Source organism: Sceloporus undulatus, chromosome 4 (assembly GCF_019175285.1).
Source record: "Sceloporus undulatus isolate JIND9_A2432 ecotype Alabama chromosome 4, SceUnd_v1.1, whole genome shotgun sequence".
In the NCBI taxonomy this organism is placed as follows: Eukaryota; Metazoa; Chordata; class Lepidosauria; order Squamata; family Phrynosomatidae; genus Sceloporus; species Sceloporus undulatus.
This window is the reverse complement of record NC_056525.1, coordinates 57,732,718-57,757,249: the sequence shown is the minus strand read 5'-3', so window position 1 is coordinate 57,757,249 and position 24,532 is coordinate 57,732,718. Positions and strand designations below refer to the sequence as shown.

At 41.3% G+C, this 24,532-nt stretch overlaps 1 protein-coding gene across 2 annotated transcripts; it reads right to left on the bottom strand.

Annotated features, from left to right (window-relative positions):
- Positions 1-1,638: 1,638 nt before the first annotated feature.
- On the bottom strand, positions 1,639-23,844 carry RAB7B (RAB7B, member RAS oncogene family). Of its 2 annotated transcripts, none has more exons than XM_042465042.1 (6): positions 23,685-23,844; positions 11,763-11,824; positions 8,953-9,079; positions 7,945-8,160; positions 6,655-6,780; positions 1,639-4,044 (listed from the first exon to the last, which is right to left on the bottom strand). In XM_042465042.1, exons 2-6 carry the CDS (start codon positions 11,813-11,815, stop codon positions 3,964-3,966), a joined length of 603 nt encoding a protein of 200 aa, XP_042320976.1. In that variant the 5' UTR covers positions 11,816-11,824; positions 23,685-23,844; the 3' UTR covers positions 1,639-3,963. The 2 variants fall into 2 exon arrangements, with proteins under 2 accessions (XP_042320976.1, XP_042320975.1); XM_042465041.1 differs by lacking the exon at positions 23,685-23,844 and adding an exon at positions 17,938-18,046.
- Positions 23,845-24,532: the final 688 nt, after the last annotated feature.

Below are 24,532 nucleotides of genomic sequence, written 5' to 3'. Positions count from 1 at the left end.
AATAGTTAATAGAGGAAAAAAAGAGCTTCCCAAATGACAATCAATGGATTCAATGCAAATGTCATTGGAGTATACATATGGCAAGAAAGAATAATTTCATTGTTCGTACAGCTGGAAAGAGGCAGTAGCCTTCAGTTATAAGAAATAAAGTTTGTATGCACAATATAACAGGAAAGAGATCACAAAGTGCAGTTTAAAAGGCTTGTGGCCAAAATGAATATGACATTAAATGCATCAATGAATTCTTGATGCATTTAAGCTCTTGGTTGTCTAAATTGACCCTGATTGATAGGGCAGATTAGACAGTAGTCTAATAAATGCTGAAAATACTGTACTTCATCTCTCTTTCTCCAGACATTGAGCACTTTGCTGCTAAAGGTTTCAGTGAAGAGAAGTCATGTTATGTCAGAACATTGTTTTGCATTATTTTCTTTTTTCTTTGTAATAATAGCAAATAGGGAGGTTGAGTAAGATCAAGATGATATTGCACAGAGAATGGGGATTATGCCACATATCACTGTTCGTCCCTAAATCAATATTCCCTGAATCTGCTGTTGGCTCTGGGAGGATACTAGTTGTGTGTGTGTGGGGGGGGGGAGTTTAACCTCTCCTCTGCATGATCCTGATCAGGATCCTTCTCTAGCTTACCCTGATCTGGTCCTTAACCGAGTACCCGGCAGGGAGGGCCTGTGCCCACACCGCTTCACTCTCAGGCCCAAGCCAGGTCTCGGTAATGCAAGCCAGGTAGCAGTTCTTATCTTCCACAAGATCGTATATTATGAGTCTTATTCCTAACAGACCTGGCATTGCATAGGAGCAGAGACAGGGTTTGTGGTACAGTTGGACTGACCCACAGGCCTCTTTGGCTAGAAGAGTGGATGGAAGGAGAGATAGATATTACGCATCGATCCCGCCTTCCCTTATGATATGTCTCCACCCTCCTACCACTATATCTCCCCCTGCCCCACACTACTCCAATGGGAGCCCCGCTTAACACAGCCGCACCTTCCATTCCGTCACCAAACCCAGTACACACCATGTCCACAATCTCCTAACAAAACAATATTACAGCACACTCTCTACTCCTAACAAAGGACCCCTTCCCAGGTACTGTGCCCAGCGCTCCTCCCCGATGGCTTGGGGGCATGGCAGTGTCTCCTTTGGGGGCCCAGTGAGCCGGCTTTATGGAGGCCGCTCTCACCGGCCTACCTCCCTCCAGAAACGCCGCAGTGGCGGTGGCAGGCAGCAGTCCCTTGGCCGCTCCTCCCCGGTGGCTTGGGGACGTGGCAGCGTCTCCTTCGGGGGCCTGGTGAGCTGGCTTTATGGAGGCCGCTCTCACCAGCCTCCCTCCCTCCAGAAATGCCGCAGCGTTTGGACTACAGTTCTCAAAATTCCAATAGCCATGTTAAATGGGAAATTTTGAGAGCTATAGTCCAAAAAAAGAGAGCCAGAGTGGTGCACTGGTTTGGGGGTCAGACTACAACTCTGGAAATCAAAGTTTGATTCCATACTTGACAATAGAAATAGAAATGAGATGAATTAAAATTTTGGTTGGAGTATATGGATGGGAATGGCTCCGGGGAAGGGGTGCACTGAGGTGATATTTAGTATAAAATAAGTAAAGTGTTAAAGCATATATATGTATGAAGAAATTGTATTGTAAAATTTAAAGTTAATAATAATAAAAAAGAAACTCTCTGAGTGATCTTAGGTAAGTCATACATTCTTAGCTCTATAAAATCCCATGATAGATTCACTTTATGATCGCCAGAAGTCAGAAATGACTTGAACGTACACAACAACAAAAACAACAAAATCCAAAAACCAACTTTTCCAGACATAGAATTTGTAAATAACTCATTCCAGCCCCAAGGATGTTCTTCTAGTGGGCCCTTGGTATGCACTAGGGTTTGGTTCCAGGATCCCCCATGGATACCAAACCCATGGATGCTCAAGTCCTATTGTACATACTGGGGTAGTAAAATCCTGCAAGATAAGACTCAAGGTCCATCTGTTTACTACAGAAGTACCTGTACATCAAAGTACCTTCAGAAACCCTACCAGCAGAGCAGGCAAGCAACCATGTTGCCTCGTTTATTTGTCTGTTGCATCTCCTACATGTTAAGAAGTCAGCTGCTTCTGAGTATGGCAGTTCCATCTCCCCGAAATTTGTGAAGCCTGTTTTAAAATCTTCTAAGTAAGTGGTCACCATTACACCCTGTAGCCAATTATGCATTGCATGAAAGAGCACTTCCCTTTAGCAAACCTAGATTTCTAGAATTATTAGGCAGGGAGAAAAATCCATCCATTATGATGAAAAGTTTTATATATTTCTGCCATGGTCCCTATCAGGCATATTTCTAAATTCTACAGCCCTCAAGATTTTAGCCTTTCCTTGTAAGGGACAGAAGGAAGGAGGAGGGGGATGTACATTCTAAACAATGTTGGTGTTATATGCACATTATAGACAAATTAATTAATTTTCATAATGCAGTTCACAAACATAAGTAACTCTCATATACGATACAAATTTAAACAACCCTCATATTCAGTGTCATTAATAGTAGTCATTAAACTTCCCCTGCTGTTTATTTCCCTTCTTCTTTTGCACTTTGTTAATTCTTTGTGCTAATTTCTTCAAGTTTTTAGTGATAAAATGTGCTTTCTCTAATGTTCCACCAAGCCCCAAAACAATGATAAGAGGGAGTATTATTCCAAAGGGATCTAGAAAATAAATGTATTTTCTATCCCATCATCTAAGCCTACATCCTCTACTACATGCTTTCATGGTCAAACTGATTTCACCTCATTTCATTTGTATTATACATTTTTTTAAAAAAAATCTCCTTTAGTTTTTTCTGTTGTCACCATACACTGCAGACTTTCCCTTTGAAATAGGGATTGCTCCCCATTTTACAGATGGGAAATGGCAGAAGGATTCATACAGGCAAATCTATGGGTCTTTCTGCCTCGGTATTCAACATCCCATCAGATATATTGATCCAGCACTTGTGACAAGGATAATTTTCTATTTCTGCTAACATCAAAGAAACATCATTTACTTCAAAGCAACAGTGGAAATGCTTCAGTGATGTGACTGTTTCTGTGCCTGCATTATAAATGTACCTATCTTAAATATGCCAGATAGAACAGGGTTAAATTCCCTAGGAAAAACTGCAGGTTTTGATTTGCTAAATGAATCTGTAAATCTGCCCTGACTTTCTAAGAATACAAACTGAAGAATACAAATATTGGAAAAGGATCCACACTACTATTTACTTGCATTGTATTCTGGGAATCTGGCAAGCCACTTCTCTGAGAACTAAAATAGAGTGCCCCAATGCTAGGCGTTTCAGGCTAGTTATGGCATTACTTCAGCCATTGTACCATTAGTGAACAAACATTAACTTTTTGAATTTTTCAACCAAAATCACTACATGCAGTCAAACATTAAATTTGTGATGAAAGAAACTTGAGGAATATGCCCTCCCCTTTGCTACATTATGTTGGGTTACTTCTAAGGAATCTACTTTATATTCATCTCAGGTGCCAGATGCTGTCTAGAACTGTCTACTCAGGCTTATCTATATTATCAATAGACTCTAACAAAGTGTTCAATAAAGATGCAAAATGAGAGCAGGCCAACAAATCAAGTCATGTCATAAAGGTACTCTGAAAAATGAGTCAAAATGGAATCTCAGAAATGTGTGAACAAAGCAGGAATGGTCAGAGCCACAAGGTGGTTTTAATATCATCCAGACATCAGGGTGGCTTCTGTGTGTCCAGTAATTATCTGCAGTCTTTCTCATCTTTGCTGGCATACAGAATGAGATTCCTCCGGTTATTCTGCCATCCTTGATAAGCAGGGCTCAAGAGGGGAGCTCTCAGCAGTTGTGCCTGTCATCTGTCCCATGTAACAACCTTTGGATTGAGTAGAAATGTCACATCTCTCCAAATGACATCTCAACAGCATTTTTTCTTGGGCTGGTCTTCAGGAGTGAGTTTTATAGAATCCGTTAGATAGTTTTCAATTATCCCTTTGTACTAAAAGGAAAATAAAAACCAGCATGAATTTGGAACTAAAATTCCAGAACTTTTCAGTAAGATGAACACATGAACTATTTTGCCCGATTAGACGTTTATCAAGTGCATTCAGGATTGTCCAGCCAGTTGCCCCTGAAAGGTTGACAAGCAGAGGATGATACAACCCAGGCAAACATGTGGGAATAGAACAACATCTGGAAGGTCACATTTCCCACCTCTAACAATCAATCATTATGTGGCATCTGGCATATCTGGTGTGCGAGGAACTGGGAAATCAAATCTTGGAATGAACATCTTCCAGATTTACAAGAGCCTGAGTAGACAGTGACACCCTATGGTCAGAGATGATAATTTCATTCACTGTGATTCAACAGGACACATTAAATAGGACCAAATAATAATAATAATAATAATAATAATAGCACCCTTGCTTTACATACAGGACCTGTTCTGGACTCTCCCCGCGTAAAGCAAATTCTACGTATGCTTGAGCCCCATTTAAATGAATGGGGCTTGTGTACGCAGCGGCTCCCGCACAGCACAGATGCGCACCCTATAACTCCCTATGGGACGCACCACCCCTTCCTCCCCATGCGGCTTTCAGCATATGTTGAAAGCCGCGTAAAGCGCGCCCAAGTATGACGCAGGCACAATGTACAAATTCCTATCTAAACATCAGCAACAACAGATTTTTAAAAACTAGGGACTTCATCATGCCTTTTTTTGCAACCTTCCACATTTCAAAAATATGTATAAAATTATAAAAAGAAATATCCATTTTCCTATTATTTTGCTTTCATTCTGTCTACCCTAATTTGTGTGTAGTTATGTACTCTGAAAAAAAGACCAAAATGTACTTGCATTAGACCTGCAAATGAAAATATCCTAATCCATTTTATTCAAGTGATCACAAGGGGGCACCATTTACTCCATCCAGATGCTGCAATCTAGACATTGTGTCTCTTACTTAACAACATTTCTTGATATATAACAAGGGAAAATGTTATTTTTTTTTCTCGGTGTATAAAACTATTATTTGTTTGCCATATTCCAGTTTCAAAGTTGGTTACATTGTTTCTTTCTGTCCCACAGTTACTGCAAGTTCTTGGAAGAGCTGCACTCTAGGGTTTTTGGTATGTTTTGGGGTTGGGTGGGTGAAGGGCAGGGTTTGATGTTTAAACATCAAAATGCAGTTCTCCAGAGGATCACAGAAGAAGAAAGTAAAAAAAGGCTTTGAAATGCCACAGCTGAGAGATAGCTGTCATGTGTGTGAGTATGTATGTATGTATGTGTGTGTACACACACACACATCCCTCCACATTTGCAGCTTTGACTTATTCACAGATTTTATTAATGTGTTCTCTCTAGGAATATCTAGGTCCTCCAGCGCAATTCTATGGTCAACTTTAACCAAAAGTCACACTGAAAGACCTAGAGATTCCTAGAGAGAACACTCTACTAGGCATTTGTAGATCCTCCATTCCTAGAAAGGTGTTCAGTCATGTAAAAATATAGGTTTTCTTTTGCGTGTGTGTGTGTGTGTGTGGTTTTTCCACTTTCCTGGGAGTCCTGTGCCCCTAACCCCAATGAATGTGGAGGGATGAGTGTATATCGCTACTGTCTTCAATTTAATGAACTGTGGTTGTATTGTATGGATTCTTTCATAGATACCCTGAAGGTGTTAGATTCCAGATCAGAATAATTAAGCAAACTCCAGCCTTTTTCGGAAGCATACCATTCAGCTCTGCAAAAGACTAGAATGAACGTTTAGTTACTGTCACCCTTTAAAAAGGAATATAGATGGTTTTTATCTTACTGTCACACAATTCCTTCTTTTCTCTAGGGTTTGCATCTTAGGCTGTGTCTACACTGCAGTATTAATGTAGTTTGACATCACTTTAATTGTCATGACTCAATCTTATGGAATTCTGGAATTTGTAATTTTGTGAGATATTTAGTCTTCCTTGTCATAGAGCTCTGATGCTGCACCAGACTACAAATCCCAGAATACTATAGGATGGAGCCATGACTATTAAAGTGATGTCAAGCTGTATTAATTCTACAATGTAGCAACAGCCTAAAATGACAGAAACAAAGTAACAATTAGAACAATCTTTTTTTGTAATGCTGTATTAGGGAGAGACCAGGGTTTGAACCTTATTCAGCCACTAAGTGACCTTGGTCAAGTCACACTCCCTCAGTCTAAGAGGAACACAATGCTAAACCCCCTTTGAATAAATCTGGACCAAAAATCCCCACCTAAACAGTTGCCTTAAGTCATATTTGACTTGAAGTCACAGAAAAACAACAAAACAACTCTGAGCGTAAAGCATGAAGAATCTACTTTCTCTCTCAGAAGTGCTGTAACTTTTTCTTAACTTTCTCACTTTGTTTTTACTAATATCCAGAGCAGCAGCCAAGTTGATTTAGTGGCACAAAGAGCTGAAATTCTTTTAGCACCCAAAAGCCTAAAATTTATTAAAGGAAAGGTTTAACAGTAACTATACGTAGCTGCATGAGGTGTGCCAATGCCATCCTGAATTACAGGTAGTTTTTCACTCTTTGGGAAAGACAAATCTAACATTTCTTATGGGTGATGCTGATACTTACCCTTGATAGTGCTTGTTTTGACAGAGTCTCAAAGGCCTGCACGACATTGGTATCATTTTTGGCACTAACTTCAAAATATGTAATGTCTTTTTCTTTGCACCAGGATGAAGCTACCTCTTTGGACACCTACAAGATAAAAGAAATTTGATGAGGTGACCCAAACATCCATTTATTGGAAGGATCTTTCTTTCCAATACTTTGTAGAATCAGGACATTTCTATTTGCCCTCATCAAAGAATGGAAGGACAAATAGCTGCAAGGCAATCGTGTCACCTGAGGACACTATTGCCTTGCAGAGGACCATGCCAGAGGACAGCAATGTCATGGATACAGACAGCATGCCCTATGAAGATTTCTCTTTCTAATGTGAATAACTACACCAATCCTTAATGACCCCTCCTCATGACATAGACATAATATAATATAGCTGCTTGAACACTATGCCAGTAGAGCATAAGCTCTTTTATCAGGCTTCCAGAGATTAAAGGATCCATGATTCAAGAACTCTCCTTGCTAAGCATGCAGAACAGGGGTGAAAAGCATGTGCCCCATGAACCTCATGCAGCCAGGAGGCAGGGGCAAGCATTCCAGGATAGTCCTTAAACTTTCCCAGACCCCTACTGTCTTCCAAAACCCTTGTCTCACCTCCTAATTGTTTTTGGACTAAGGTAGAGTACACTATTAATTAATTAATTAATTAAAGTGTGTTTGTGCATATATATGGGGGAATGCCAAAGGAAAGAGAAATGGGGCAAATATTGTATTAAGCTAAGTCACTCTTTGGACCTATGTGACACACAGAGGTTCTCTTAGTTCCTTGTCTACCTATGGGAGTAGCATAGATCAGCACTGGAATCCTCACACTTAAATTCCCTTACATTCTGTGCCACATTTTAGGAGAATCGAAAGCAATGGGGAATGCTATCAATGGCCTGTTATTATGCCTTCAGGTTGTTTCTGCCTTATGGTGACTCTAAAGTGAATCTATCATGGGGTTTTCTTGGCAGGATTTGTCCAGTGGGGGGTTGCCTTTGTCTGAGGCTGAGAGCATGTGACTTGCCCAAGGTCACCCAATGGGTTTCCATGGTTGAGTGAGAAGTTGAACCCTAATGTCCAGAGACACAGTCCAACACACCATGATGGCTTTCATCCACAGCCTAGAGGACTGGAAATACTTCTGACATAGCTTTCTAGCATCAGAAAAGATCCAATCTTAATTTGCAAAATGTTCAATTAAGAAAAGAGATCTGTAGCACCCTGCTTCCTCCCACTTAAACTTCTTTCTCTTACCTGTCGGTCCTTCAAATCAATTTTATTCCCCAGTACAACCATAGGGAAACCTTGTTCTGTAGGGAAAACCTTCTGCAGAAAGTCTTCCCTCCAGTCATCTAAGCACTCAAAGGAATCTGTGTCTGTCACATCAAAGGCCAGTATGCAGCCATCTGAGCCTTTGTAGAATGTAGATACCATGGACCGGAATCGTTCTTGCCCTCCAGTGTCCCAAATCTAAAGGAAGATGAGCATATAAGCATTATTATTAGTAACTTCACTCCACATATGCTGTCATGCAAAGAAGCAAGATCGTATTGCTCTGGTTCACATACTGGCTGGCAGTTGCTTGCAATTTATACAGTTCTAACATTATTTTACAAAGCGAATTTTATAAAAGGCATCCATTCGATTGGGTCTACAGCACAAGGAGGTTAAACCAGTTAAAGAATACAAAGGGGGGGGGAGGCAGGCATTAAAGCAATATGTGCTTTTGTGCTTACTACAGGGAGAAAACAAAAGAATAGTGCAACCTTTGAAGTGGGCCCAAGAGAGCTGAACTTTTAGCTCTGAAAAAATTAACAGTGTCTTGCCGGTACTGAATGTCTCCCTTGAGGTCTGACACAAGAACAATTGATTCTCAACAATTGGTCCTTATATTTATGCTCTATCTTCCACAATGCTCAACCTGAATATTTGTAAATATATCATATCATTAAAAAGTCAAAAAGATAACATTGACCTTCTCTCAAAAGAGAACCAAGTTCAGGACAATGCTGAACCCTTTGAAGTCTCACTAGTAAGAGAAACATGCTGCACATGAGAATATGCTCACTAACAAAACAGGAAAAGCGTATTTAGTGAGAGGTTAGATTTTAATGCCACAGATATAAGCATCTGGAAAATTTGCTGTCAATAAGTTAACTTTAACAACTGCTTTCATATCATAACATATATTAGACTTAGCTATAAACATCTGCCTGATAATGGAATCAAAGATCTGACCCATTTTGTTATTATGTCTCTCACCTGCAGTTTCAGTGGTGTGTGGTCCACAACCACCACTTTAGACAAGATACTGGCTCCAAGGGTAGTTCGATAGTCCTCATAAAATTTCTTGTGAACATACTGGTGGAGGAGAGAGGTTTTACCTACACTAGAGAGAAGATGGAAACATATAAAAGAAGTGTTATTGCAGCTAAGTGAAGATGGCTGTTTATGTTTATTTATTTAATTAATCTATATCCTGCCTTTCAGCTAAATGGGTCCCAAGGCAGCTTGCAAAACAAGGTACATGAATTAAAGATCAGTATTGTTTTTAAAAACTTAAGTAAGCAACTATGCAAAAATGTAACTTAAATACTGTACAGCAATTTTAAGAGTGTTATCTTGGCAGAACTCATCTTCTCTATTGATATTTGTTTTTGTAGATATTTGGGAAGGAAGAGAACAGTAGGTATTATTTGTATAAGGAATTAAAGGAATGTAAAGAAATGCAGAGTAAACATAAATGGATGGCAGAAATAAGACAGTCTGTGTATAAAAGTAAAATAAAATATTTGGAGGTGGAATAACTTTAGGAAGTAATGATTGAGGGGTGTTTGTTAGGGAGAACCAACACAGGAAGTGTGTGAAGAATCTGTTTGCTTTAAAATGTATATATGATAGGTTTTAAAATGTATAAATTAAAATTAAAAAAACAATATTACAAAAGCTTCTATATTAAAGCAGCAATACTTTAAATTTTAAAGTTTAAAACAATATAAAATCCTTTAATCATTTATGTTCTGCTTCACTTGAATAGATAAAGTTGTTACTAATTTCATAGATCCCCATCATTCTGGCTTGGAGATGACATTCAACCTTCAAAAGCTATGCCAGTAGATCATAGGCCAGGGGTAGGCAACCTTTTTGAGCCGGGGGCCGGGTTGCTGTCCCTCAGACAACTGGGGGGCCGAAGCCAAAAAATAAATAATTAAATTTAAAAAATTAAATAAATAAATAAACCGGGACAAATGTAGGACAAAAATTTCAAATGGGGGACACTTTTAAAAAAAATATGGAGGACATGCTAAAAAATTTGCTGATTTTTAAAAAAATGTTAATATAAATGCATGTTTCGGAGGGTTCTATAGACAATTGCCCCCCTTGCCCGCCGCTTGCTCCCCTTGCCTGCCGCTTGCCCCCCTTGCCCGCCTCCTCCTGATAGGCCAAAGGCTCCGGCGGCAATCGGCAGCAGGACCAGGCTGGGGCCGGTCCCAAGGCCTTGCTGGGCCGCATCCAGCCCGCGGGCCGCAGGTTGCCTACCCCTGTCATAGGCTCTGGCAGGCTCTGCCACGCTGGCAAAGACTCAAAAGCATATTTTGCCTCCAGAGGCAAACCACATGTCTGGCATCCAAAACCATCCTTGCTAAGTACAGAAGGGCTCAACACCAGAAAATGACTTGGCCACAATTATGAAAAACAATTTTCATGGGGCAGGCACTAGCTAAGTTAATTTGTTGGAGCATAAACAAAATCTTATGGGATCATAAGGAATCACTAGTTTTATTTGGCATATGCTTTGGAAGATTGGCATAGGCTTTGGGGTATCTGAAGAACCTGGCTGGAGTCCACATGAGATTTAAGTCTCTAAGGTATAGCACGACTCTGCACTTTAATTGTAAAATAGTTGTGAAAAACATTCATGGAGGGACTGTATACACCAATGAAATCATGCATCTTCAATTCATCATCTTTCCAAACCACCACCAGATATAATAAAACAGTTCTGTTTGAATGTCAGCACTGTTCACTTAGTCTTTGTGGGTCAGTGTCTGTAGTTATTAATTTTTGGTTTGTTCTGTGGATTGGTCTAGACTTCTCTCCTAATTCAGTTATGGTTTAATTCTCTTTAGCCTGTCTTTCTCCATTTCCCCCTGTGGAAAAAGCTGAAAGATGTCTTCTATTGCATCTAAACTAGGTAGGGGCACAGTGCCTGTCACAGGCCAAATGTGGGCCACCAGTGCCATTTTTCAGGCTCCAAAAGGTCACAGACATTTTGGATTTTTTCAAACTAATACTCTTTGCATATTCTGTTGGGGGCAATGATGGCAGTTTGCAGTATTTTCTGGCCCAAGAGATGTCTTCCTAAAACCAAGAATTAAACCAGAATTTCAAAAAAATGGTATAATTACCCCTATACCCCAAATGGAGCTGGGGCCATTTTGAATTATTTTGTTTCCAAAGAAATTTTTAAAAGTCCAAGCATGGTTGCATGGCAGGGGGAATGCAACCCTCCAAGGTCCCAGAAGAAGTAATACAGCCCCTCAATCCCCCAGAAAATGAGACATTCCTGGTGTAAACCTTTTGATGGCCTGGTGATTCTGCTTTTTATGACAATACTGCTACACTGCCATGCTCTCTCACTCTCTCTCAGCCTAACCTATCTCAAAGGGATGTTGTATGCATAAAAAGATAAACATAAAGAAAGAGAAATGTGTGTTGCTCTGGATTGTGGGGTACATAAGTAATCAGAACCAGTGTGATGTAGTGATTTCAGCAATTGGACTATGACTCTGGAGCCTAGGGTCTGACTCTCCATTTGAGCCATGGAAATCCATTGTGTGACCTTGGGCATGTCACAGTTTCTCAGGTTCAGAAGAAGGCAATGGCATACCCCTTCTGAACAAATCTTGCCAATAAAACCTTGTGATAGGCTTATCTTAGATGTAATCAGCACAATTCAATACAAAGGTCTACCAGCGAAGGAAAGAATAGTAATGAGTGATTATCCAGAGAGGAAGCAAGCCTCTACTGAGGAACTTTTCATACTGTAAAAAATGAAGAGTACTGCTTACCCCAAAGCTCCAATGATAATGATCTTCAAATCCACTCTTTTACTTGAACTCATGAATGGAGACTAAAGGGAGGTGAGAGACAGAGTAACAAGAATCAACATCTTATGTCTTAAACCATTTAGAATTAAAGAAATCTATGCATACATACATATATACAGAAGCACAAAAGCATAGGTATTCAGCTGGTTGACTTCCTTTCAGTGTATCACTGTGAAGGAAATGTTAGTTTCTTCAGTTAAATACAATAATACTGTGCCCATCTGCAGACTTTGGAAACTCTCTTTAAGTATATGGGAGCTTTTGCTGATAAATTTGACTATACATTAGTTTTTTATAATTTGTAATCTGATTGACCCATGTCTAAAAAGGTACCAGATCCTGTCTGAGCCTGGAACTTAAGCAGAACCAGGCTGGATGGAGGACCAATAAGAATATCAAATGTTGAAGGCTAAATTTCAGAGGAAGCAATACCAAACAACCTATTAATATTCATTCCCAAAGAAATCCCAGTGAAATTCATGGCACTGCCATTAGTTGGCAGGCCACTTGAAGACACTTACACACACATACAAATAAATAAATAAATAAAGTACATCTGTGCCTCCCCTCCCCATTTGCTTCCCCACTGCCAATAATTCCCACATTTGTACTGTTTTTTCTGCTGCACTGAAAGGAGACAGGACAGGGAGCATCTTTAAACATACAGCAGACAAGGAGATAATTGTCACTAAAAGAACTCTTAAACAAACCTATCAGTGTTGCTGCTGCATGCAAGAGACTGCACCACACTACACTATCGTTTAGCTAGAGGATTCTCTTTAATACATCTTTGCTCCTGTGAAAAACTACATACTGTTCTTCTTAGGCTTGAACTGACAGCACTTAGTTTGCTTTTCACCCACAGCTCAATATTGCATTCCCTTTCTAGTTAGGGGTTGCCCACCCGTGCACTAGAAATTATAGAGGAGGCAGAGATTGACAGTGGCCTTGTGTTCCTTGTAGCATTCAGTTAGGCTGTGAAGAGTATTAGCTAGTAGTTTTATCTTGGGTCAATACAGATAAAGATAATAATATTAGGTGTCCAAGGCTTGTCGTAACTGTTTATTAGGCTTATTAGGTTTAAAATGAAACACTATTACCTAATAACAAAGAGGCTGTCTGCACCAGCCAAAAAGCCCCTGCTCCCCTTGGCCTCACATTGTCCTGTTTGGATGATGCAGGCCAAAATCCCATGGCTAGGATCAGACTGCATCCTGGCAGATTAGATGCAGATCCAGTGGATCCAGCCCAGTCTCAGGGTAAATGGGGTTGAACTTGACCCTCGAATTGTCATGGACTTTCCCAGAAATTCCGCAGCAAACCCTGGCAGATTAGATAGTCCCATGTGCCCCTTATCTTTACTCCCATTGTTGCTGCTTAAAACACCACTTTACCACATGTGACATGGAAATGGGTTGACTGGCCACATGGATGCAACTAGGCATCCCGTTTCCATGTCAGATGAAGTGACAGAAGTCTTTTCAATAGCAGCAATGGGAGACTAAGGTAAGGGATGCCCAGCAGTACTAGATCTGTGGTATGAAGAAGGGTGAGTATGTAAACACTTGCCCATCCTCTTGCCAGCCTGGGAACCAATCTGGGTTAGCACTGAGTCCAGGAAAGCATGGACCAAGCCTTCCTGGCCAGTCTGCTCAGGCCCAAAGATTCTTGTGGCACCTTTAAGACAGAAATTTTGGCATGCATTTTTGTGGAATACAATTCACTTCCTCATATTTATGAATGTTCATGAATCCACAAATCCACAAAAGTGCGTACTAAAATAAACCACTTTGTCTTAAAATGCTGCAAAACCTTTTGTCATTCTATCTATTTAAAAAAGGTAGCATGAGGTTTTAAAATTAAATCATGTCAGATGAAGTGTCTCTCTCTCTCTCTCTCTCTCTCTCTCCCCTCTTGCACCCATATTTTTACAGAGTTACAAACTTGGTAGATCAGGAGAATGATGTGGGTGTATGTTTTCTGCTGTTCCACAGGGTAGGGCCTGAACCAGTCATTTCAAATGGCAAGAAAGGAGATTCCAACTAAACATTACAAAGAACATTATGATGGTAAAAGCTGTTGATCAGTGGAACAGACTACTTTAGAAGGCAAAAGGTTGTATGACCTTCTGTCAGGAATGCTTTAACTATAGATTACTGCACTGGCAGGGGTTGGACTTGATTATCCTTCGGGTCCTTTCCAATGCAACAACTTTATGCTTCTATTAGCCATTCCGCTATGACCAGGGATGAGAGAGTACTGCCCATAAAGGCTTATATAAGACAACTCTCCAAAGCCTCTTAGAAGGAAAATGGAGTGGGAGAATAAGTGCAGATCACAACAGACAACATGTAGGACTACTGACTAAATATGTTGGATGTCATGGTAAGCAATACCCTTAAAGCAGAAGTATCTGATTTATTTATTTAGGATTGTGAAAGAAGCAAGATTCAAAATTAATACATAGTAAAATGTTATTATGACTCTGTAGATCAGGATTCAAATTCCCACTTGGCCATGGAAACACTGGGTGACCTTGGGCAAATCATACTCTCCCAGCCTCAGAGAGAACCAAAGGCAACTAAATCCCTTTGAACAAATATTGTCAAGAAAACCCCATGACAGAGTCATCATAAACTGGATATGACTTGAAGGCATACAACAACAACAACAACAACAACAACAACAACATGATGTCCTCAGTTTGTTGTTGTTTTGCGCCTTCAAGTTATTTCCAACTTATGGTGACCCGAAGGCAAAACCTCTCATGGAGCTGTCTTGGCAAAATTTGTTCAGATTAGGTTTGCCACTGCCTTCCCTTGAGGCTGAGAGAGCGTGACTTGCCCAAGGTCACCCAGTGGGTTTCATGACTGAACTGAGAAAAACTGTCATTGCTATGTGACAGGGATTTATTGACAAATGTAACTACTACAGCAGTGATGCTGCCCAAATTGCACCCACCACTTATCTCAGCTCAATGACACTTGCCAGTCATGTTCCAGTCATTCATTAGGTGGGTGGATTGAATCATCTTCCCCAAAGGTCACTATTGTTATAAATGAGATTTCTATGGAACTGGGTTATGTAAAGAGATCCAAAAGGAAGCAGCCAGCTTTGCTGCATGACACAGTTCTCCCTTTCATTATAAGTCAGTTCCATGTAGGGTCCCCCTCTCATTTTCTTAAACAATGCTCTTATCTGTCTGACGAGGAGAAAATTAAGGCTTTCCTTTTTCCCCACGAAGTCGTGGCACATTATTGTTCCCATTCATCACTATTATTGAGCCCATAATTCAGTGAAAGCACATGCAACTGATATCATTTGCATGTTCTCTCCCTGTTCATCTCTGACTCTACTTCATTCCTCTACCTCTCTTTCTCCTACTACACTGAAGCTTAAACTGTAAACCACTTGAGGCAGGGACTGGTCCTCGTGTATTCTGCAAAAAATCATGCCTTCTGGTGAGGCTATATACCATAAACACAAAGAAACAAACAAATATGCAGTGATGGGGAAAGCATCAACTGCTGAATGTCTACTGAGCATGCAAGTTTCAAGGAATAGTAGCCCTAGCAGAGAGAAAACATAGTAACCCTAGTTATGGCTAATATTTCTAGCTTAGGGTAAGACTGCAAAACCCCACTGATGCAAAATGCTGCTACCTAAATTAAGGCCTTTCAGCCATCTAGCATAACAAGAGGACAGTTTAGTCAGTAAACAAGGCACAATGAAACTTGCTGTGTATGCATAATTCTGATTATTCAAATTGTTCTCTCCTTGTGCATGACTGCACAAGGCAAGCTCAAGAATGAAGCTATGGTTAGGGTTAAAGAGGAAAACTCATTTAACTGTTTGCTCTTTATTATTATTTTTTTCAAAAAAGATCCCCCTCCTTCTGTTCATATGTTAATCAGGTCAAGCTCACTATTATCTCTAATGCATATATAAATTGTTCTCGAGCTTATTAATACAGCTAAGAAAGTCCCACTAAGTTCAACAAGATCTGCTCCAAAGGAAGCCTGCCCTTGAATGCTGCATTATCTTCACTTACTCACACAACTCCCATGGGATAGGAATGTACTGCTGTATACACTGTGCAGGGAGAACTGGAACACATCCACATATCAACTGGCCTCAAGCTATTGGGGAAAAAAACCATGATTCAAGCAGTACTAAGCTCAGGTTTCAAACCAATCATCAGCAGTTTCTAAATTCAGTTGTAGTCTAACATGGCCAAAGAAAAGATTTTTTTAAAAAAAGGTGAGGCTATGTAATTGAAGGGATAAGCAGACAGAAAAAGTTCCCCCAAAACACATGAGACAACAGGGCTGCACCAAGACAGACAGCCACTGAATAGGAAAGCCTACTACTAGTATAACCACCTTCTGCCACAAATCATAATTACTTATAGCAATAAAAGCCAACGATAATACAATATCAAACGGCAGCAAAATCACAGAGATAAAAGCAACAGCTAAAAGCAAAAACAGCAGCAGCAAAAAAAAGCAAAACATCATTCAAAAGATTACAAGTGTTGTTTACAAGCCTGGTGTAAAAAGAAATACCTTGCTTGCCTGACACCAAAGCGACAAGAAGATGCCACATGAACATACTGAAAGAGGGAGCTCCATGGTTTGGGTATTTTGACCGAAAGCACCCAGCAGAATTCTAAAAAGCTGTCCTTAATTTGCTCTCTCTCTCTCTCTCTGTGGTTAGTTTAGTTTTAAAATAACATTGCAAAATGTGGAGACACTTGGAAGATGCCCTTTGATGAAAACCTTAATTGGCACGCAGTGCCCCAGTTGGTGGGAGTCCTTTAGGCACAGTACAGTGGACCTTGGGCCTATGAACTAATCTGGATCATGGAGGGACAGCATCTGGTCCAGAAGGATGCTCTGGTAAAGAGGGCTCTCCCTTCTATTATTTCCAAGCACTGAATGGAGATCTCCCTGTACATCACTCTGCCTATTAATGTGGAAGTTGAGTGGTCTGCTAAGTGACCACTATTAGCTGGCATTTGTCAGTTCCTTTGCTTCTCTCTTCCCCTTTTAAGCATAGAGGAAAAGGAGAAGGATCAAAGCTGGGTTCCTGTTTGAAGGACTGGATCAAGAAGCTCCATCTGGTGCTTTGGTCAAAAATGTCAGGGTGGATGGCATCACATCCAACCCATGAAGGATTAATAGTTGAAAGTACCTCCTCTCACCCCAAGCAGTTTACCTTTGGCTCCCTAGATTTGCTTTAGAATACTTGCTCTAGAATCTGAGTACTGGTGATATTTAGGTCTTCTAAAAATAAAGGAAAACTTTACCTTATGCAACAAGTGGGGAGGCTATTGTGTTGTAATATGTTTATCCATGCCGTGGTATCAGGTGATATCTGGATAATACATTCTATACCAGTGTTTCAGAGCACTGTACTTTACAAAGACAGCCCTGCACACAAGGGATTATAATAGTGTAGCCTGAATATTTCTACAACATAGATAATCATGACCAGACTATCCCACTCTAGGAAAAACAGAGCACTATAAAGGGCACTACAAATTAGCAATGGCAGCTGTGCATCCACCTGCAAACTAAAGTCATAAGACTAGAATGAGCATTTGATCACCACTCCAGTCCAGAGTGCCTGGGCACATTCATGGTAAGCCACTTCCCGTTCTGTTCATTACAACAGCTGCAATCCCATGATGGGTTTTAGAGTGCTGGGGAAGGTGTTGATCTGAGCACTAGTCTAGCACATAAATCTGCTCACATTTTCTAACATACCTTTCTGCCTTTCTCTCATGTTAAAATTCCTGACAGGACTGGGGGGGGGGGGGTTCTAGTAAGGTGAAAGGGACATGTGAAGCTGGCTTATACCAGGTCAGACTGTTTGTTAGTTTTGATGCTGTTGTGTGCTCTCAAGTCCTTTCCAAATTATGGCAACTCTAAAGTTGAACCCTAAAGTGAACAGAACCTATCACTTTTTTTTCTGGGGTTGAGAATGTGTGACTCACTCAAGGTCATCTGGTGGATTTCCACGGCCAAGCAGACATTTGAACTCTAGTCACCAGAATTGTAGTCCAACACTCAAACCCCTACACCATGATGGCTATGTAGCTCAGTATTATTTACTAACAATAAAGTTTGCCTACACATTCCATTCTGCTTTGCAGTGGCTCTCTGGGGTTTCTTCTATCACCTGCAGAAGTATAGTGGAGCCCTGTATCCTTTGAGTTCAGCTGCAATTTCCATAGCATCTGGAGAGGAAACAGATTTACCTAGCAACATATTGTTACATGCTATTCCAGTTGTAATCCAAAGTATTTTGGGGTGGGTTGGTTTTGAATTGGAAAGATTTCCCCCTGGAAGGAATGAAAATAGCTGTTCAATCAAAATCTCTCCTTGAGGGTATCATTATAGGGAATATAATGAAAGTCTGCACTTCATCCCCTGCCACTCATGGCTTGGAAATGAATCTATTCTCGTTATTTATTTTCAGAGTACAGTTATGTGTTAAATTATTAATCGGAGTGATTAGAAAACACCTCATTGCCTTGATCAATGCATTGCTTCCAATGGTAGCTGGTGGTTTCAGTGTCCGCAGATGGTGAATCTGCTCTGGGTTTTAGTCTGAACTTTAAAGAAACTATCCAAGGTACAGAATGCTACCCTACAAAATAGGTTCAGCAACTTGGATAGGTCTTTCAAAATTTGGACTACAACCCAAAGCTGATCAACTAGCCCCACTTCCATGGAAACCATCACCCATCAGTGGTTGCCTGTTATTTTTCATTTCTTTTTGTTGCCTCTTGTGCAGGAGAGGGGTGGACCTTAGAATTTACAAAAGAATGGCAAAAACCTTGCAAATCCTGTCAAACTCATTAAAATCTTAAAATACTAGAAATGGTACCATGGAAAATTTGACAGGCTTTATTCTGGCCCCAAAATTCAGATTATATATTTTTTCTCAATCTTACTTTCCTAATACGACTTTTCTTTTTGAAAACTGTGCTGCAGCTCAGCCATAGATATTTGCATGCTATATATAATTAGTTCCTAAAAACTTCAAAACAGGCAGAAATACAGGCATCCCCAGCTAACAAAGACACAGTTCCTCTGCCAGAAGAAATAGACTGTACCATATAGGTTGTATAATCCCAGTGAGTGGGTTGTCTAATTGTAATAAAGTAGCCTGAACCAGTAGTGTGCATAACCATCATACATGTGCTTCTTTACTGAAGAGAGAAAAGGCATTGCTATTCATTCATACATTATTATTTTTTCATATTCAGACAGTTTGTGTTTTGTGTGGCCATTCAAAAAAGTGTGTGTATATCGTTTAGCTTCCCATCTTTGGAAAGTTCTCTTCTTTTCAGTTTACATGCAAATAAATGTACATAACTTGAAATGCATACCAACATATCAGAGTTTAAATGCAGGTGGGATTATCAGAAACACAATGAAACAGACTGGGTGATTTCTCACATTCTCCATTCATCTTCTCATCCCTTAACTACCTTCTTGTCTTTCCAATCACATCTTTCTTGCTTAATCGTCACTTAAATGACAGCTATAGCTTCCTGGGGCCTAAATACCCCAAAGCACCAGATCCCACTAGATCTTGGCAGCTTAGCTGGGTCATCATTTGTTAATAATTGAATGGGAAACTGCCAATGAATATCAGGGTTTTGCTGTTGTTAACTGCCCTCAAGTCAGCTTCAACCCACAGAGCCCCTATGAATGAAAGCCTCCAAATCACCCTGAGTTATTTTTTTTCCTGTCAGCTTTCTTCATTGTCCATTTTTTACAACCAGACACAATGGCATGGACAATCCTAACTTTAGTATTTAACTATACAGTCACCCCTCCTAACTCGCTACCTTGGAAATCCGTGAAGGGCAGTCCTCCTCTATTTTTAATGGGGCACACCCCCCCATGTACACACAGGCGCACACAAGCACCTCATTCAAGGCTATGGGGATTGAATATGCATGAGCCTCTGTTTTCAGTGGCACACCCATTTATTTAAAAGTGATCCATAGATTTTCATGAGCTATTCTGTACAATCAAATGTTTTGCTATAGTCTATAAAGCACAGGAGGATCTTTTGAAATTCCTTAGTACATTCCATTATCCAGCATATATTTGCTATATGATCCCTTTACAGTGCCTCTTCCTTTCCTTTCCAATTCTCGCTCCATACATAAGAGTCTTTGCTGTAGAATTTTTAAGCATTACCTTGCCTGCATGAGAAATTAATGTATTGGTTCTGTGATGACTGCAGTTCCTAGTGTCTCCTTTCTTGGGGACTGGAATATATACTGAGTGTTTCCAGTCTGTGTGCCATTGTTTTATTTTGTTTTGTTTCCCAAATTTGCTGACAGATTTTAGTTAAAAATAGAATAGATTCTGTTTCTGCAGCTTGGAGCAGCTTTATTGGTATGCTGTCAGTTCCTGGGATTGCCATAAATCGACAAGTGGCTTGATGCCACATACAGACACACACACATAGGTTTCCTACATAGCAAACACCCATCTTCCCAATCACTGTGAAGATAGGATCGGTGTACCAGATTTTTTGTTGTTGTGTCTCCAAGTCATTTTTTACTTATGGTGACCCTAAGGTGAAACCTATCATAGGGTTATCTTGGTAAATTTCCTTCCTATGAGGATGTCAAAGTGTGACTTGCCAAGGTCACTCAGTGATTTTTCATGATTGAGCAAGGAATCGAACCCTGATCTCCAGAGTCATAGCCCAATACTTAAATCATTACACTATGTACCAGATTAAAGGCTTATTATTCAATTTAGCAAGGGAGAAGGCTGGCATGGAGGGTAAAACAGTTACTGCTGGACAGCCATCTTAATAGGAGTCCTGCTCCCGTGTTCTTAACAGAATCCATACAGATTAAATCCATACAAATTAAAGCTGCAAAGCAAAACCTAGTTACCTGAGAGTAAATTCAAATGACTGACTTCTGATTCTATACACACACCCCTTCATGCTGCATGCAAGCAGACTTGTTCAGTCACTTGCTTCCATGGCAAGAAAGCCATCACCTTATGAAAGTCTGTGTGCCATGCAGTTTTGTGAAAGACACAGGAGCAGGAGCAGTGAAAAAAAGTGGCACCATCAAATTGCCCAATTAGATATGTACACAAACTAAGCAAATCACATAACCCTTATTTTACAAGAGCATCTCAAGACTTTATATTATTCATTGGTTAAATGTATTCTGCCTCTCTCTACTATGAATAGAATTCTATGGAGCTAACAATAAATTGCAAATGCCAAATTAAAAGTATAAAAGAAACAAAGTAGATCTGTGTAACTATTCAATCGCTGTTCATCACTACATGGAGGTCAAATGGCAAATAATAATATTTTCCTGTTTTTAATCCTCTTCTTCCATCGCAGACCTGACTCTTGGTACTGTGGAGCTGCTTTCTCCTCTTAGCCATTCCTCTGACCTTATACTGTAATTGACATCCTAATTTGTGGCTCTTTTTTGCTTTTTGTAACTCCAGAAGCCTGGGGACTTTTTCACACTCATGGTCTCTTTAATGTTACATAATTATACTCACCAAACTACAAATCCCAAGATCTCATAGGATGCAGCCATGATAGCTAAAGTGAAATCATGATGCTTTAACTGTATACAGTCAGCAATCCATAGTCATGGATTCTGCAACCATGGAATCAACCATCCATGACTTGAAAATACATTTTAAAAACATCAAAAAGTAAACTGTGATATTTCCATTGTTTATAAGGAATACCATTTTACTGTACCATTGTATAATAATGTGACTTGAGCATCCACAGATTTTGATATCCACAGAGGCATCCTGGAATCAAATCCCAGTGGATATCAAAGGCCCACTGTAATATGAACGAAACCCAATGCCTTAAGTGACATCTATCCAGGTAGTGTCTGGAATTCAGAACTTGGCAAAAGTTTGCATGTTTGAATAACAGCTCCCAGAATGTGGAGTTGAAGGCTTTCCTGGCTGGCATCCATAGTTTTTTTTTTTGGTGGGGTTTTGGGGCTGTGCGGCCATGTTCTAGAAGAGTTTCTCCCTTTCATTTCTCCAGCATCTGTGGCTGGCATCTTCAGAGAATGCTGAAGGTTCTCTGAAGATGCCAGCCACAAATGCTGGTGAAACGTCAGGCAGAAACTCTTCTAGAACATGGCCGCATAGCCCCAAAACCCCAAAAAAGCTTGCAGGATCCCTAACCAGCATGGCCAGTGGCCGAGGGGGATTCTGGGAGGTGTACTCCCCCCAGAAAGTAAAAATGTCTAAGTTTTGTTCTTGCCAGAGTAATCTGGAGCTCTCTTTGCCAGTCACTTTGCAGAGAGAGTTTCTGCTGCAGCACTAACTAGCCTGTGAACCCTTCTGGGCATTTGTACTCCACACAAGACATTTTTGAAAGTTCAGCAACATAGCTACCCTGCCAAGGGAAAAAGCAGCCCAGCCCAGAGCACCAGATGGGACTGTTTAGCAATGAGCTACCAGCCCAGCATATTTTTCCCTGAGTGTGTTTTTAAATAGGCGTTTCCTATCTTCAGATACAGCTTAGAAAAGCAAAAGGCCTGGTCCTGGGTCATGCCACCTCTATGCAGCTATTCAGGAAAAGGGATTTCTCCCCCTTCCCATGTTTTGAAGCATTCACACAATTGCAGAAAGACCTGGAATTACTAATGCTGCATCCTCACTGCAGAAATAATCCGGTTTGACACCACTTTAACTGCCCTGGCTCAATGCTATGGAATGCTGGGGACTGTAGTGTGTTTTGGCACAAGAGCTCTGGGGCCACAACTACAATCTCCAGAATCCCATAGCATTGAGCCAGGGCAGTTAAAGTGGAATCAAAAAGGATTATTTCTGCAGTGCAGATGCAGCCTGGGAGGCCATTTGGAGTCTGACCTTTTCTGGGTCCCCCTTCCACCTTCATGGCCAGAGGAGAAAGTGTGTCTTTCTTCTCCACCTTCATCTCTGCTTCCTTTGAAAAAGATAATCTCCTGCGCCTACTTTTACCAAAAGTTGAAGTGAACCCTGCCTCTGGGTGTATCTACACTATAGAAATAATGCACTTTCATGTCTCTTTAACTGCCATGGCTGCATCCTACAGGACCCTTGGGATTTGTGGTTTGGTGCATCCCCAGGAGAGGCTGCGTGGTGTAATGGTTGGGGCATTAGACTAGGACTCTGGAGACCAGGGCTCAAATCCCAACCAAACCCACTGGGAGAGCTAGGCCAGGTCACCCTCTCTCTGAACCTCACAGGAGGGCAATGGCAAACCTCCTCGGAAGAAACCTGCCAAGAAAAACGGGGCCGCCAGAAGTTGGAAAAGACTGGAAGGCACACAACAACAACAACAACAACAACATCGAGGCCCCAGGCCAGAAGTCACATCTGCAAAGGAGATCAAGGCACAGCAAAACGGAGGACAGTCAAGAAAAAGACCGTGACCAAAGAAAAGCCACAAAACGCTTCACAGAAATACCAGTTTGTGCTTCTTAGCCCTGCTCCCAAGGGAGGGCCTTCGGGGATTCCTGCTGGGCTGAGGGCTGAAATGGAGGACCTGTCCTGGAAAAGGAGGACGCCTGTGGGTGGCTCACTCAAAGGGGTATGAAAGCGCGTTCTCTCTGCCTGTGTCTACACAGCCCCTGAGCTGGCCATCCCCTGCCCTCCTCCACCTTGTCTTTCCCCCCAAAAGAAACCCAAAGTTCCAGAGTTTCCCGCTCAGAAGAGGGCTCTGTTGCTGCTGCTGCTGCTGCTGCTGCCTCTGGTGGGGCAGACCCAGGTCCTCTGGGGTCGAGACCCGTGTCTGTCTTCCTCCAGACGACCTTTGGTCCAAGACGGAGGGGAGGGGGCCAAGAGAGAAGGCACTTACTGGGTTTTCCTCTTGGCCTCAGCCGGGCTGGGAAGGCTTTGCCTGGGGCTGGGAAGAAGAAGAAGAAGAAGACCAGAAGGGAGCCTCCAGGAGGAGGAGGAGGAGGACTGAAAGGGGAAGCCCACCTCATGGCCCCTGCCCAGTAGTTTGTCTCCTTTTTGTGTGGGAAGGCAGGCGGCCAAAGAGGCCGTCCCCAAGTGACATCACGGGCTGAGGGCTGTCTCTCTGTCTCCTTTTTGGCAACAAGGCTTCCTCCTCACACCAGCCTCCCTCTCTTTTGGAGAAGGACTTCCATCCAAAAGCCCTGCCTTCCCCCTCCTTTCACTCAGGCTGCAGCCACACTGCAGAAACCATCCGCTTTGACACCACTTTTAGCTGCCCTGCCTCCATGCTGTGGCATTCTGGGGAGTGTGCCTTTGCCTCTTCTCGGGCCCAGGACAGGGCCTCCCTTTTCAGCCTTCTGTCCAGGAGGAATTCCAAAAGGCCCTCCATTCGGAGCAGGACTAAGAAGCAGGGATTTGCATTTATAGGAGTGTTCTCAGTTTTTATTTGGTTATGCCTTAGATTTTTCCTAAACAGGGTGAACATATGTCCTCCTTTTCCAGGACAGGTCCTCCATTTTCACCTTTCTGCCCAGGAGGAATTCCAAAACATCCTCCATTTGGAGCAGAACTAAGAAGCATGGGTTTATATTTATAGGAGTGTTTTTGATCTTGTAATATTCTCCCATTTTTCTTGATTGTCCTACATTTTGCAGCAATCTGCTCAGCCTGGAGCCACAACAAACTACGCATTCCAGGATTCCATAGTACTGAGCCATGGCAGTTAAAGCAGGGTCAGACTGCAAT